Below are 15,835 nucleotides of genomic sequence, written 5' to 3'. Positions count from 1 at the left end.
GATACATGGTAACTTAATTTTTTTAATGAACTATCTTCACCCTAATCACAAGTGAGTTAATCTGTATATAGGAATCAAAAGCTCCCTATTATAGTAAGAGTGCTGAGTATTACAATCAATTTACTATTTTCATTAAATGTATTGGTGTGACATTGGTTAATACAGTCATATAGGTTTCAGGTGTACAATTCTATAATACATCATCTGTATATTGTATTGTGTGCTCATCACCCAAAGTCAAGTCACCTTCTGTCACCATTTATCCCCCCTTTAGGCATTTCTACTCCACCCCTCTTTTCCCTCTGGTAATCACCACACTGTTGTCTGTGTGTCTATGAGCTGTTTTGTTTTGCTTAATCCCGTCACCGTTTTCACCGAGCCCCCAAACCCACCACTCTCTGACACCTGTCAGTATGTTCTCTGCATCTATGTGTCTGTTTCTATTTTAGTAGTTTATTTTGTTCATTAGATTCTACATATATATGAAATCATATGGTGTTTGTCTTTCTCTGACTGGCTTATTTCACTTAGCACAATATTCTCCAGGTCCATCCATATTGTTGCAAAAAGTTAGATTTCCTTCCTTTTATAGCTAAGAAGTATTCCATTATGCATGCATAGTGCAAGTTTTTTATTCACTCATATACTCATGGGCACTTGTGCTGCTTCCAAATCTTGGCTATTGTAAATAGCACTGCTATGAACACAGAGCAGCATACCGTATTCTTTGGACTATAAGACGCACTCCCCCGCCCAAATTTGGGAGGAATATGCGGGCGCGTCTTATAGTCCAAATGTAGCTTACCTGGCTTGCTGGGGGGTGGGGGGTGAGGCAGTGGAGTGGGGTTTTTTTTCCCTATTTTCCTCCTCTAAAACCTAGGTGTGTCTTATAGTCCAAAAAATATGGTATATTCTTTTGAATCAATGTTTCAGATTTCTTCAGATATATTCCCAGAAATGGAATGACTGGGTCATAAGGCAGTTCCATTTTTAATTTTTTGAGGAAACTCCATACTATTTCCCACAGTGGCTGCACAGTCTGCATTCCCACCAACAGTGTACTAGGATTCCCTTTTCTCCACAACCTCACCAACACTTGTTTGTTTATTGACATTCTGACAGATGTGAGGTGATATCTCATTGTGGTTTTAATTTGCATCTCTCTAACAATTAGTGACATTGAGCATCTTTTCATACGTCTACTGGCCATCTATATGTCCTCTTTGGAGAAGTGTCTATTCATGTCCTTTGCCTACTTTCAATTGGATTGCTTGGGGTTTTTTGGTGTTGAGTTATATAAGTTCTTTATAAATTTTGGATATTAACATCTTCTGAGATGTATCATTCGTGAATGTTCTCCCATTTAGTGGGTTGTCTTTTAATTTTGTTGGTAATTTGCTTTGCTGTGCAAAACCTTTTTAATTTGATGTAATCACATTTGTTCATTTTTTCCTTTGCTTCCTTTGCCCAAAGAGATTTATCAGAAAATATATTGCTAGGAGTAATGTCTAAGATTTTACTGCCTATGTTGTCTTCTCGGATTTTTATTGTTCCAAGTCTTATACTTAAGTCTTTAATCCATTTTGAGTTTATTCTTGTGTATGGCGTAAAAAGGTGGTCTAGGGTTTTGGGTTTTTTTGGGGGGGGGCATAGGGGGCACATATCTGTCCAATATTCCCAACACCATTTACTGAGTAGACTGTCTTTACCCCATTGTATGTTTTTGCCTCCTTTGCCAAATAGTAATTGACCATAAAGGCATGGGTTTATTTCTGGGCTCTCTATTCTGTTCCATTGATGGATATGTCTGTTTTTGTGCCAGTACCATGCTGTTTTTATTACTATGGACTTGTAGTATAGTTTGATATTAGGTAGCGTGATTCCTCCAACTTGGTTCTTCTTTCTCAAGATTGCTGTGGTTATTTGGGTTTTTTGACAGTTCCATATAAATTTTTGGAATATTTGTTCTAATTCTGTGAAGTACACCATTGACATCTTGATAAGAAATGTGTAGAATCTACAGATTGCTTTAGGTGGTGTGAATATTTTACTTGTTAAATCTTATCCATGAACACAAAATATGCTCCCACTTATTTGTATCTCCTTCGATTTCTTTCTTCAGTGTCTTATAATTTTCTGAGTACAGGTCTTTTACATCCTTGGTTAAACTTATTCTTAGGTATTTTATCTTTATTGATGCAGTTTCAATAGAAATGTTTTCTCAGTTTCCCATTCTGATAGCTCCTTATTGGTACATAAAAATGCAACTGCTTTCTGGATATTTATTTTGTATCCTGCTAATTTACTGAAGTTATTTACCACTTCTAGTGAGTTTTTGTGGAATCTTTAGGGTTCTCTATATAGAGTATCATGTCATCTTCAAAAAATGACAATTTTACTTCTTCCTTTCCAATTTGCATGCCCTTTATTTCTTCTTCTTGTCTGATTGCTATGGCTAGGACTTCTAGTACTGTGTTAAATAAAAGTGGTGAAAGCAGACATCCCTGCCTTATTTCCCATCTTAAGGGAAACACTTTTAGTTTTTGTCCATAGAGGATGATGTCAGCTATGGGTTTGTCATATGTGACCTTTATTACAACGAAGTATGTTTTTCCTATTCCCACTTTGCTGAGTTTTTATCATAAATGGTGAATTTTATCAAGTGCTTTCTGCACCCATTGATATGATTATGTGATTTTAATCTTTCATTTGTTTATGTAGTGTTTCTAACTTACTGATTTACAGATTCTATACCAACCTTGCATCCCTGGAATAAATCTCACTTTATCATGCGGTATAATCTTTTAATGTATTTCTGGATCTGGTTCGTTAATATTTTGTTGAGGATTTTATCACCTGTGTTCATCAAGGATATGGCTTATGATTTTCTTTCTTTCTAGCGTCATTACTTGGTTTTGGAATTAGGGTAATGCTGGCCTCCTCTTGAATATTTTGAAATACTTTGGAAGGGTAAGTGTCTGTTCTTCTTTGAATGTTTGGTAAAATTCACCTGTGAAGTCATCTGGTCCAGGATTTTTGTTTGTTGAGAGTCTTTTGATTACTGCTTCAATTTTATTAGTTGTAATCTGTCTATTCAGATTTTCTGATTCTTCCTGATTCAGTTTTGGAAGTTTATATATTTCTAGTAATTTACCCATTCATTTAGATTGCCCAGTTGGTTGGTATATACTTGTTTGTAATATTTTCTTACTGTCTTTTGTATTTCTCTGATGTCAGTTGTTACCTGTCCTTTTGCATTTCTGCTTTTATTTATTTGGGTCCTCCCTCTGGTTTTTTTGATGAGTCTGGTTAAAGCTTTGTCAATCTTGTTTATCTTTTCAAAGAACCAGCTACTGGTTTCATTGATCTTTTGTATATTTTTACTCAATTTTGTTTATTTCTGTTCTGATCTTTACTATTTCCTTTCTTCTACTCATTTTTGGCTCTGTTTGTTGTTCTTCTTCTAGTTTCTTAAGTGTAAAGTTAGATTGTTTATTTGAGATTTTTCTTGTTTCTTGAGGTCGCCTGTAATGCTATGAATTTTTCTCTAGGACTGCAACATCTCAGTTCAGTGATAAAATTTAGGTGCATCCACTGAAGCTCCATGTGTAACACCCCACTTCACCCTTTTTTAACCAGGCTAACAGTTTATGCAACCGATGATTGCTGGCTTTATCATCAGAACTGACTGAGCCTAGACAGACACCCTGAACTCTGAAAGACTGATGTCCTACGCTTGTTTGTCAAAGGCCCTGAGGAGAACATAACTGTCAGGTGGGAAGAAACACTGTCAGCAGGGGCACAACAAAACGGTGGCTGACGACTGGCCATCTCATCCATAGCAAACTCGCTTCACACACGGTGACACTTCATGAAAGGACTCCAATCCCAAAGGGAGCATTGGAACACGTAATCTAATTTTTAAGCTCTTTTATTTAAAAAAAAGGTCGACACCCACCCATTCACTTGCCCCTCATCCAGGATTATTTTGAGCAAATTCCAGACATCACATAATTTAATGTGCAAATATGTCAATATGATCTCTGAGAGACACAAACTTTTCTGTAAATATCACAATACTATTATCACCCTTTAATAATTGTATTATCAAATATCTCTATTTTATTTTTATCAATTTAACTTTAATAATTTTAATAGCAAACAGTCACTATTCAAGCTTCCCCAGTGATCTCAAATGTTTATTTACAACGTGTTTGTTTGAATCAGTAACCAATTAGAACTGCGCATTGCTATTGGTTGACAGATCTCTTAAATCTCTTTTAATCTAAGGTTTCCTTCCATTTCTCTTGTCTTTGCAATTTATTTGTTAAAAAAACTATAATTTCCCACAATCTGGATTTTGCTGATTATATCTCTGTGGTGAGGTTTAACATTCATTGTAACTTAATTTCGCTCATTCTTTCTTCCGTAGTTCAGAACAAGGAACAGAAACACTTCCCAATAAAATAGCTTAAAAAATAAAATAAAATGAAACAAGACACAGTCTGATTGTCTCTGTAAAGGAGCAGATGCTGACAAACCAAAGACTCTGAAAATATCCCACAAAAGTGGAACCAGCTATGCCGATTAGAAAGCCAAATTTATAATTTTTTATACTTTACATTCAATTCAGAAAGCCAGATTCAAATCAGGGACATTCCTGAGCCAGCCATAGCCAACAGAGGCATCGTCTGGAGATGAGGTTGCCAAGAGTGGTGGCCGTCTTCCCTCTGAGGACAGAAAAGTTCCCAAGTGTCCCAAAGTTTCATCTTTCAAGACAAATGGACCATGGAGGACAGAGGAGGCTGGGGGAGGGGTATTCCTGTGTTGGCCTTAGCATGTTAATAAGTTTTAAATCTGCTACCATTAAGAACTAACATTTCAGAGTCTGCAGGGGGGAGGGCGAAGGCAGTCCTGTTGTTTTCCAGAAGGACACAGGTTGGACTCTGAGGACAAAAGGCACAGACTTGTAGAGCTCCAACACTGGCAAGACTTACCAAAGCACAACCATTTAAGCCCCAGCCCTGTGATGGGCAGCCACAAGCAAAGGCAATGCAGTCAGTCCCCGCCCCCTCCACACACCTCCGCCTGCACAGAGAACTCGTGCTCTGCTGGTTTTCTAATAATGGGGCACAGTTGGCTACAGGCTTTGGAGTAAAAAAAGACTTGACTTTAAATCCCAGCTTCTTCACTGGAAAGCCGTGCGGCCTCACTCAAAAAACCTGCGAACCTCCCTGTGTCTCAGTTTGCTCCTCTGTGGACTGGGGTACCATTGTCTGTCTGCTAATTGTGAGAATAAATTAAGTTATGCATGGAGGCCTACAGTACAGAAACAAGCACAAACTCATTATATGTCATCCCTGTGCCCCCAAAGATTTCCACCAGTCCATTCCAACCCAAGTCCTTTCTGGAAGCCGTGACAGCACCTGCTGGACGTCTGGCTGGGTTACTCATGCGGACGGTGGCCGTGCGTGAAGCAAAGCCAACTGACCCATAAAGGGTTCAACCCCATGATCCTGATCTCAATAGCACAGATCCAACCAACCGAGCTAATTACGGTAGGTCAGATTCATCTCGGCTTGCACAGAGAAGCTCTCGGCAGTTCATACAACATTCTTCCACCGTTTTGTCCTAAGATGCTATGTGACATACCACATTTGCCAACTTTACTAATGATCTCATCTTTTAAAAATCTTAATGTAATGTAGCAAACAGATGTGTCACTTAAGAGGATTAAGGTGGAAATTCATTAGAGCAATAACACCAGTGGATTTGTGTTCTAAAACTAACAGCAGTCAATCAACTTGGCTCACACTCCACCTTAGCACTGCTCAGATTGCAGGAGAGCCGCGGAGAACTGCACAGCCAGCCTTCACCCTCAAGGAAGTTATCTGAGAACAGGGGAGACACAGTGATAACCCCCACATACTGAGACCCGACCTAAATGGCCTTTAATCCACACAGCTCAGACTGCAGTGTGCACAGGAATCACCAAGGCATCTTGGGAAAAATGCACTTTCTGGTTCAGCGGGAGAAGCGGGAGGCCTGAGAGCATTTCTATTAAGAGCCTCGGTAAGGCCCAGCCCAGAACTGGATCCCCAAGGCTCTCTTTTACCGGTGGCACAGCCGAGGCAGCAAGGTAGCCACAAAGACAAAGGTAGTGAGAGGGAAACACACACATACAGTCAAAGCTAATCCAATCAGACGGAACTCCGGACCGGACCATGGACAGGCTGTCTGGAAGCAGGACATTCACAGCACAAGTGGAGTCATTAAGAGCTCAGACCTGGAGTCAAATTCCAGTTCTGGAACTTCCCACTTACAGGATCAGCTGACTTCCTCCTGCTCTGGGTCTCTTCTGCAGTGAGACATAACAGTACCAGTCCCTGACCCATGGGGAGGTCGTGAGCTTGGAGAGATGGTGGGTGTCTAGGACACAACAGCTACTATTACTCCCCTTTCTAGACCACAGCAGGCACCCAAACATTTCCTGAATCAATTACTGAGTCATCCTTGCCATTTTGACACATAAGTTACTCATTTTCTTCATAAAAGTTAGTGTTCTCTATCAAAAAGAAACATGAAGCCTTACGGCCTTAACCTTCAGCATCAATCAATACAAACAAATCATTTAAGCTTTGAAAGGTCTATGAGTCTATTAATTCTATTGCATAGTTTTTTCTACACTAGAAGTCCTATAATTACAATTTTTCTCTTTTAAAACACTACACTAGAAATAGACACCTGTTTATCCAGCATTCAAAAACAAAAGGCCACACACCTGGTCCAGTCAAAACATATAACCACCCAAATGAGCATCTCCCCAGTGAGAACACAGGACCTGTTTTGACCTTTTTATCAAACTAATCATTCATTGAATCGTCTTCCCTGGGACTACTATAAAAAGCTGTGGGGGGTTGCAGGGTGGTTTCCAATCTACCAGGTTGAAAAAAGAAAAGACACAGCCTAAGTGCAATATACTGTTTTATCTGAGACAGTGGTTTGGTTAAAGGAACAACTCACTCACTTCTAATGGAGTGAGCAGACATGAGCTAAATAAACATGTCCTCCTGTTACGAAAAGATGCATAGATTCAAGTTTTGGCTGGGAAGGACCTGAGAGCCTATCCAGTTCAAAGGCTCCCAGCACAGGAGAATCCCTAGGGGACGTGACAAATTAGGACCCTCTGCTGGGGCCTTCCAAGGGCTGGTTACACAGGTGTGTCCAGTTAGTGAAATTTCATCCAGCTGCTCACTTACGCCTTGTGCACTTTTCTGTATGTGCAAGTTACTTCGCGGGACAGTTTTCTCCCCAGGGATTGGAATGTGCAGGGCGGCTGGGAATACTGAGTGTGCCTACATGTTCCACAGTCATGCTTCTCCCCTTTTTCCACCACACAGAATGCCCCCTACCCACCCAGGAATTTCTCCTCTGTCAGGCTGGGCTCAATGGGACGTGGCAGAAGCTTTTCCAGTGGCCGGGAAAGCTTTATCCATGGCAAGGGTCAGCTTGCCCACTCACTCACCACTAGCTCATTCACAGCCTGCTCAGTAACTGTCTACTTCCGCCTCTGACTGTGAACTATACCAGGCCAGGAATTCTACCTACCTCAAGGCTCTTAGTCATGCTTGTAACATTCATTTACTCTGGGCCAAAAAGTACAATACCTAGCACAGGAAGGTGAGTAGGTAAATTCCCCAAGTTAATGGAACAGAAGCCTCTGATGGTGTGGCTTCTGTCCACAGCCACACAGAGGGTCCAGGGAGCAGAACAGCAAAGGGGTCTCAAGTCACACAGGCCTGAATCTCAGTGCCCCACTCCTATCAGAGAAACTAGGTTAATTAATACTCTCTGCTTTAGTTTCCTCATCTGTAAAATGGGGATATGAAAGGCTCCACTTCCCAGAGGTGTATGGTATTAAATGCAATCATGCGTTGACATCCCCCACAGAGGATGCACCAACAAGCCAGCGCTCAGAATGCCCCAGCTCTTGCCATCACTGGTGGGTCATCCCACTTTAAGACTCCCTGTTGGAAATTAACCGTGATTTTAAAAGATGAAAGTGTACCTAGGCATATAAGTGCCCTGAATTCTGCTTTGCAGAACCCTGGCTAACAGAATCGGCCACTCACTCAGCTCTACATGCGAAAAACAATGGCAAACATCCGAATACACTGCAGGGTGTTTGGGCAAAAGACTCTGAGACTAAGGCTGGCTGGCCCCCAGGACAAGGGGTCAAGGGTCTCTGTAGGATGTCTTCTGGGGTTTTTTTTTCCCCCACAAGGGACACCACAGAAAGTTCTGTGTGAGCTAGTGCAACTGCTGTGCTGTGGGCTCTAAGGGGGTGGTGAGGCCAGAGGGGCAGGGAATGCTGAAGCATGGGGGTTTCCTCCCACCAGGCCAGGAACACTGAGTCAAGATTATGGGGCTATTCCATGGAATCATGAAAAGGTATTTCAGCTTCCAGCTTGAAAGGTCAACCATGCATATAGGGTTTGAAATCCAAGGAAACCACTTCAAGGTCATAGGACCACAATTATGTCTTCTGTGGTTTCAGCAAAAGCTCACAGCAATCAGAGGCCGTAATGAATGTGTATCATGCTGAAGAAGCCTCTCCAAACTTTTAGTTTAACCCACTGACTGAGAAGAACCAAATAGTTTACTAAAGTGACTCTGATAAGCTGACTCCACGATACATCATTCTGTCCGTCTCCCAATCCATCCTGCGTTTATGGCCAGAGGGGTTCTGGGGAACGGTGACTGCATCCCTCCCAACACGGAGAGAATGAGCTAGAACTGCCCCAGTCCCCATTCCTGAAAACGGGTTACTAATTCCGTAGTAGGGGAAGCACTGATACACTGCGAACAGAGGGAAAACACCACTGCCAAAGTTCACCGGTTTCCACACACAACCGGCCTCCACTTCCAAGGCAGGTGAACACCCTACAGAAATCTAAAGAATTTTTTAAAATCAATTTTGTTATTTTTGGTATCACAGGTTATCTGTTTGAAATATTTATCAGTGTTTGAAACATTTATCAGGATCCTCAAAGAATAAATTGTCTCCAACCTTCAATATGGACTCTAAGAAAAAAAAAAAAAATGTACCGGGGAAGTAATTCTTCAAGCTGCAGCCAATCTGCTTAACTAACTGAAAGGTTAGCTTTCTATGCTCGGCTCTTTGCAACACACAGTTTCAAGACGCCTGTCCTCCTGCAAAGGGTTAACAAGAAAACTCTATCGGGTGGACTGAGAAGCCATTCTTCCCAGGAGACGCTGATTTGGGGCTGCGAGCCTCAGGCTTTGTGCGCGTGCCGCCCCTGCGCGCCCCCGCCCCTCCTCCCACAGCGACTGCTCCTCCAAGGTTCCCAAGGCCACCTGCTTCTCCGAAGAAAACGGGGCTACACCCAGCGCTGCCGCCGTGCACGGTCTGCGTCCCAGGCGGCGCCCCGGGGGACGGGGAGGGAGAAGGAGGAGGTGCCCCCGGGAAGCGTGCTTTGTCGCCAGGGTCGGGCTACCGCCCGCTGCTGCCCCAGAGGCCTGAGAGGTTTTGTCGCCAGCGTCGCTCGGGCTCTCCTCCGAAGGACCCGAGTCCCCCAGAGCCCGGGTTCTTTCTGCGCCCGGCTAAGCACCCACCCGGGTACCGAGGCCGACTGCGGGTGTCCGAGCCGCACCCCGCCCACCCGTCCGAGCTAACGGCGCGGTGTCCGGAACCTTCTCCATCCCGCCTCCGGCCGGCGCGGCACCTGCTCAGCCCCTCCCGCCCCGGGCTCCCGGCGGGAGAGCAGGGCCGTCCTCCTCGGTAGCCCGGGAGATCCCGCGCCCGCCGCCAGGTCCAAGGGGCCACTCTGCCCCACGGGGAGAGGGGAGGTCTGCCTTCGGGCGCTGGTCGCCTGGGACCGCGCCCTGCCCAGCCTGCCCGCGGCGCCCCAACTCGGGCGCTCCCCGAGACAGGGGCTGCGTCCTGAGGACCCAGCCCACCCCGCCGGGCTGTACCTTGTGCGGCGCCCGCAGCAGCCGGTGGACCCCGGCCAGCTGGGTGCCGAGCGCGAGGTCCTCGCGGAACGTGAACAGTGGCGGCCGGCTGGGCTCGGGGAAGTTGGTGCTGTTGAAAGGGTCTGTGTCGTCCAAGAACTGCACCCGGCAAGCCAGCGTGGCCATGATGCATCCCTGCTCCGGGGGACGCGGGCCCCGGAATCAGCGGGGCCGCAGGCCGGGACGCCGGGGTCACTGTGGGCCGGGGAGGCGGCGGCCGCTGCTCGCTGGCTCGCGGGCTCCCAGGCTCCCGCACTCGGGGCTGCAGCCCGGGCTCCGGCCGCGGGGGGGCGGGGCGGGGGCGGGGCCGGCGGGCCCCGGGTCCCTCCTGCTCCGGCTCCTCCCCTCCCGCGTCCCCCGAGCTGCAGGCCCGGCTGCCCCTACTGACCCGACCCGCCGCTGAGAACTGGAAGGGGAGAACTGGTCGCGCGGCATCCGCAGCCCTGCGCCAAGGCCGCGGGCGGTGGTGGGCACCACCCCCCTCGGCGGCGGACGCCACTTGGGCCGCCGGCTGCACGTGCGCCCCGCGGCCTGGGGAGCCCTGGCCGAGCTGCACCGCTACGAGTTGCGCGAATCGGGGCAGGGGGCGGAGGTAGGTGGCTGCCCTCCGGCTCTTTACACCCCTGGGAGAGGGCTTAACCCTTTCCAGATCAAGTCAGTGGGCTGCCGCCGGGATTCGAAAAACCCCAACTGGGCACCAGGAGGTGAGGGAACCGGCCCCGGCAGCAAGCGGGGTAGCGTCAGCACCTGGAGCCCTGGCGAGGTTTTCCTGCGGGAGAGGGAAGCTAAGAGAGAGAGGGGTGAGCCGGGGAACCTAGGCAGGTCTTCTAAAGACACTACCCCAGGGGGCGCCAGGATAGAGGCCCAGGGGACGCGAGACTCCGCTCCAGGACCCCGGCGCCAGGCCTGGTGTATGCTGGTTGACCTCTGCATCACCACGGCCTCTTATCCAGTGAGGTCTCCGAAAGCCCTAAAGGGACCGTGCCGGGCCACGGGGGCCGCTTCCACGAGGTCACCGAAAGGCTGCGGGGCGGCGGAGAGCTAGGGACCCGCTGTAACTTGGAGGGAAGGTTTGCAGCTTGCCCGCCTCGGCGGAGCCGGAGCCGCGAGAATCCTCTGCTTCGCACCGCTCTCCACGCTGCTCGCGGGCGACCCCCCTCGTTTCCAATAAAAATTAACGGTTTTCTCCATTCCAGACTATGGCCAAGTTCTCGGTTCTTCATACCTCATGTAGGTCACACGGATAATACTAATCGCTCTTAACATCTACCTCTTCACAAGACGGCTCTACAATAAGGCTTTCTTCCTTTCTTCTAGTTTCAAGGAGGAGGCCAGGGAGCCTGTCCCGTACTTAGCCCCTTCACAGGCCCCTTTAACCTTCCTCCCCATGGACTCTCCTTGTCACACGTGCACACTTATGCCTGGCCTTAAAATAACAATGATCCATAACACTGCTGCTCATTGCAGCAGAACTTCTAGCTCTTCTTATGTTTGCCACTTAACTCTGAGTGAGCCCTCGAGACCAGCGGGCAGCGCATGGCCAGAGAACAAAGCCCACGAATTCGACTCCTTTGACCCAGGCCCTCTACTCTCCCACTTTCTTCCCCAACTCCCTCCCCACTGAGCAAGCCCTCCAGTCTTCCTGGACACCCCACTTCTCACCGCTGTCCGAACATGAATCCTGCTTCATCTCCAGCGACTCCTGGCCACAAGGCTGCCTCAGCCTCCCTTGCTCCTGCCCCATCTGCCAAGTGCCTGTTGGCAATGGGGCCACTGGCAATGACATATCCACCAACCCTCAGGCTCTTCAGCTCCGCTCAGTGTGGCCTTCCACTGCCGTCATGCTGCCACGAACTTCTGTCACTTTTCTCTTCTACAGAACATTCGATAAAGAAAATCATCTTTCCAGCATGAAGTCCTCCCCTTCCAGCACACCTCCCCCGCCCATCTTCTATCTTCCCCACCTCAGGAGATTACCACCGCCCTGTTTTTTCTCATTCTCTCCCTCCATCTGGACCTTCTCTTCCAAGTCACTCTGGAGCCAGGCTCTGTCCCTGATCCAGCCCCCTGCTCATCCTCCCTGGGCTCCTTCCCTGAGAATCGGGGCTGGCGTTGCGGCAGGCAACCTGTGCAGTCCCACAGGGCCCTGCACTTTGAAGAGCCCCATGCTGGTCTGATGCTCTGATGCTGCGGTCTTAAAATTCTTAGTAATTTAACAAGAGGCTCCACATTCTCATTGTGCCCTGGATTCCACAAGTTATATACCTGGTCCTGAGGAGAATAAATACTTGTGTTTTCCATCTTAAAAGCTACATCTTAATGAAGCCTGCCTCTCATTGGCTTGCCTCTTCTTCACTTCCTGACCACTTTGTAAAAATAGAGCTGTATTCATTTCTCAGCATCCTCACCACCTGTTTGCTCCATACCCCACGACACCTGGTAGGCAACCGTCCCTGCTGTTCTGAGATCATCCGTGCCATCCAGGGAACACCTCCTCCCTGCTACCCACTTTCTTGGCAGCGTCTGTCACTATAGACCACTCCTTTCCCAAACTCTTCCCCTCAGCTTCACAGTTTTGCCCACTCTGGGTTCACCTTCTCCCTCTTTGACAGCTTCTTCTCTAGTCCATCTGGTCTCTCTGTTCTTCTCTTGAATATAGAGCATCGCGGATAGTTACTTGTTCATTTATTCTCTGTGTTTCCGTTAAATGGAAATCTCCTCTAGGGCAGGAACCGTCCTGTATTTAACCCTGAGCCCACACAGTGCCTGGCAGAGTTTCTAGTAAAATCACACAATAAATGTTTAATGGCTGAGTGAACATCAGAGTCATCTGTGAATCCTATATTTTGCATTTGGTGACTATGACCTGTCACTGAATCAGCCTCTGAAAGATTTCTCAACTCTTCCTTCCTGTCTAGCCCTCACTTCCTATGCTAGTCTTCTAAGAGTCTCCTTTCCCCAGTCTCCCATCGTGCATTTGATCTTCCACTGGAGCTCTCCCCTGCAGAGCATCCTAAAATGTACATTTCACGTGTCAAACCTCAGGGTAAAGTCCTGACCCGCCAACCCCCTTAGCACGACTCACAAGACCCTCTCCGACCTGCCCCAGTCTACCATTCCATGCTCATCCCTGGTCATTCCCCGCTCCACATCCTGTTTCAAGCCACCCCAGATTTATTACCCTTTCCGAAACAGGCTGAGATTTGTCATGGTGAGCTTCTCGGACTGGAATGCTCTTCCCTCTCTGCTTGGCCCGCTAAACCCACTTATCCTTCGACACTCACTTCCAGGGTCAGCTCTTCTAGAGAGCCATCTCTAACCAAACCCCAAACAAGGATCACCTCCCTTTCCTCCATGTCTCACTTTACTTTGGACATATCCCTATTCACATAGCGCTTTTCACATTGCGTTGCAAATACATGCTTACCTATATATGCCTACCCTACTAAACTATAAGACTTTCCGGATTGGTATTTGCCTCACTCAATTTAAGTCTTAAAACTCTCTTTACATGGTGACTAGCGTGTAAATTAATCCTTTAAATTTTTTTTTAATCATATAGGTTATTCTTGATTCTTTTATGGATTTTTGCCCTCACAAACTCCCTTGAAACTGCTCTCAGCAATAATTTTTCCCCAATAACCAAAGTTTATTTTTCTCAAACTATTTTTGAAATCATTCCTTTTTAGTAATGTAATACTATCTCTTCGTTTAAAAGGCCAAGAGTAATAAAATGTTATATCAAAAAAAAAATCAGCCCCTATTTTACAACCCCCACCCCATCCCACCACACTTCCTAGGGGCACTCGTTTCTAAATAACGCAAGCACGCCACTGTACTTTGATCTCTGAGTTTCAGACAAAACACTGCCTTTCTATCGAGCTCCATGAGGATTTCAGCTTCATTTACAGACCGCTGCCCCTTCTCAATATTCCCATAGAGTTTCATCACAATTTTAGCTAAATGCTCGCAGGGTGATTTTTAAAATGATGATTATGTTAATATTGTCCACTTTTGTGCCAAGCACCGTACTTGATTACCTGGCCTTTCTCATACAATTTTTTATTTTTCCTGACGTTCATATTTGCCTCAATTTTTTTCAATTGCTTATTTTTTTTCTTGAACAGCTAGTTATATCTTCTTGTATCCCACCAGATCCCTGAAAATGCCTCTTTCCCTACTGTCAAATAATTTCTCAGGGCTCTCCCTTCCCCTCAGACATCCTCCCCCTCTGGGAGACCCCATCTTCCTGCTCCAGTCTGGAACGTGGCTTCTTCAGCTGTATCCTCCTGGAGATTTCCTGGGCATCTCTCTTGCATGAGAGCTCCTAGTTCCTAGACCACTTGACTTCTTATTCTTCCCTGGTTTATACTCTCAATTTTTGTAAGTACATTCCCTAGTTGCTTCTGGAGAAAAGATAAGTTTTTGAGAATTTTATGTCTGAAGAAGGTATCTTTATTTCTTATCCTCACACTTGCTTCGGTGCGGTAGTTTTATTGGTAACAATGGCCACAGTAATTCTTCCTTCCCCTTTTATTCCCACCACTTTGTAACATGACCTTGCCACTTCTCCCATCGAGAGGTGGAGTCTATTTCCCCACTCCTTGGTGGGGAATAGCTTTGTGACTTGCTTCGACAAATAGAATATGTTGGAAGTGATATTGTGTAACTTCTGAAACTAGGCCTCAAGACGCCTGACCACATCTGCACTCACACTCTTGGGTGCTGACCTGAGACGGCCGTGTGAAGAAGCCGGACCAGCCTAGGAACAGTGGCAAGAAAATCACCGCAGGAGACTGGGGGTATGGTTACCTGTGTTAGGTAGCGAAACAATTGCCTGCAGTAATTCGGAAGATAGAAAATACATGTGGCAAACTGGTGGACTTGGCAAAGAAGATCTAGACAGTATGTTGAAAATATCTGTTAGGTGTTTCTAGAAGCATGTAATAAGGTACCCTGTTAGCAAGTAGAATTTAGAGAAATATAGAGGGCTTAAGGCTTGCTGGGTTATAAAATAAAATTATCTCCATCCCCAGTCTGCTCAGCTAGCAAAGGATCTTGGTAAAGATCAGTTTTTAAATGTGGCTGTAAGACGCTTCGTTAAGGTGTCGGTGAGCATAGTAGATCCTCTCGCTGAGGCAGAGGGGCTTCTGAGAATCTTAAGGGTGTTGTTCCGCAGCAGCCTGACAGGCCCAAGTGAAAAAGAATTATGGATGTAGTATTTGGAACAGGGAATAAACTCCAATAAGATTCATAGAAAATCCACAAAGTGTTTAATTTTCTCGAAGAAAAAGGTGCCTGAGAATATTCAAAATAATAAGAGATCTCTGGGTAAGAAGCAGGCTAAGAACACTATTTATCTGTAAAATGTAGTCACTTAAAACAAACTACAGGGTTCAGCACAAATAACACCCCTTTTTATTACAAAATCTTTTATTACAAAATCATAAGCATGTAATTCTGTAATATAACAATATCACACTCAAGCACACTGTACATTTTAGGTGAAACGTTCAAATTAAAATTATAAATTATTACACCCATATTATCACTCACTATCGACCACACTCAAGCAGGCCTTACTTCTGCCAGATCCTGTGTTTTATCTGCTCTCAATTCTGCGGGTCAGCAATTCAGACAGGGCTCATCTGGGGTCACTCACGCAGCTGCAGGCATCTGGAAGCTTGACTGGGGCTGGTTGGACTAAAATAGCCTCTGTCCGTGTGTAACTAAGTATGCTGGCTGCTCTTGGGGTGGCTCATCTCTCCTCCTTGTGGCTTCTCATCTGGTGAGGTAGATG

General features: G+C 46.2%; 1 protein-coding gene across 12 annotated transcripts in view; it reads right to left on the bottom strand.

Annotated features, from left to right (window-relative positions):
• The window catches only part of FHOD3 (formin homology 2 domain containing 3), a 420,803-nt gene extending 410,501 nt beyond the window's left edge, over positions 1-10,302 (bottom strand). For all 12 annotated transcript variants that reach the window (XM_053912979.1, XM_053912980.1, XM_053912982.1 and 9 more), the window contains exon 1: positions 9,997-10,302. In XM_053912979.1, the coding sequence (XP_053768954.1) occupies positions 9,997-10,161 (165 nt within the window). In that variant the 5' untranslated portion in view covers positions 10,162-10,302. The remainder of the gene's footprint in view (positions 1-9,996) is intronic.
• Between the last annotated feature and the right edge of the window lie 5,533 nt (positions 10,303-15,835).

The sequence above is a fragment of the Desmodus rotundus genome, chromosome 10 (genome assembly GCF_022682495.2).
Source record: "Desmodus rotundus isolate HL8 chromosome 10, HLdesRot8A.1, whole genome shotgun sequence".
Taxonomy (NCBI): domain Eukaryota; kingdom Metazoa; phylum Chordata; class Mammalia; order Chiroptera; family Phyllostomidae; genus Desmodus; species Desmodus rotundus.
This window is presented reverse-complemented; position numbering and strand designations above follow the sequence as displayed.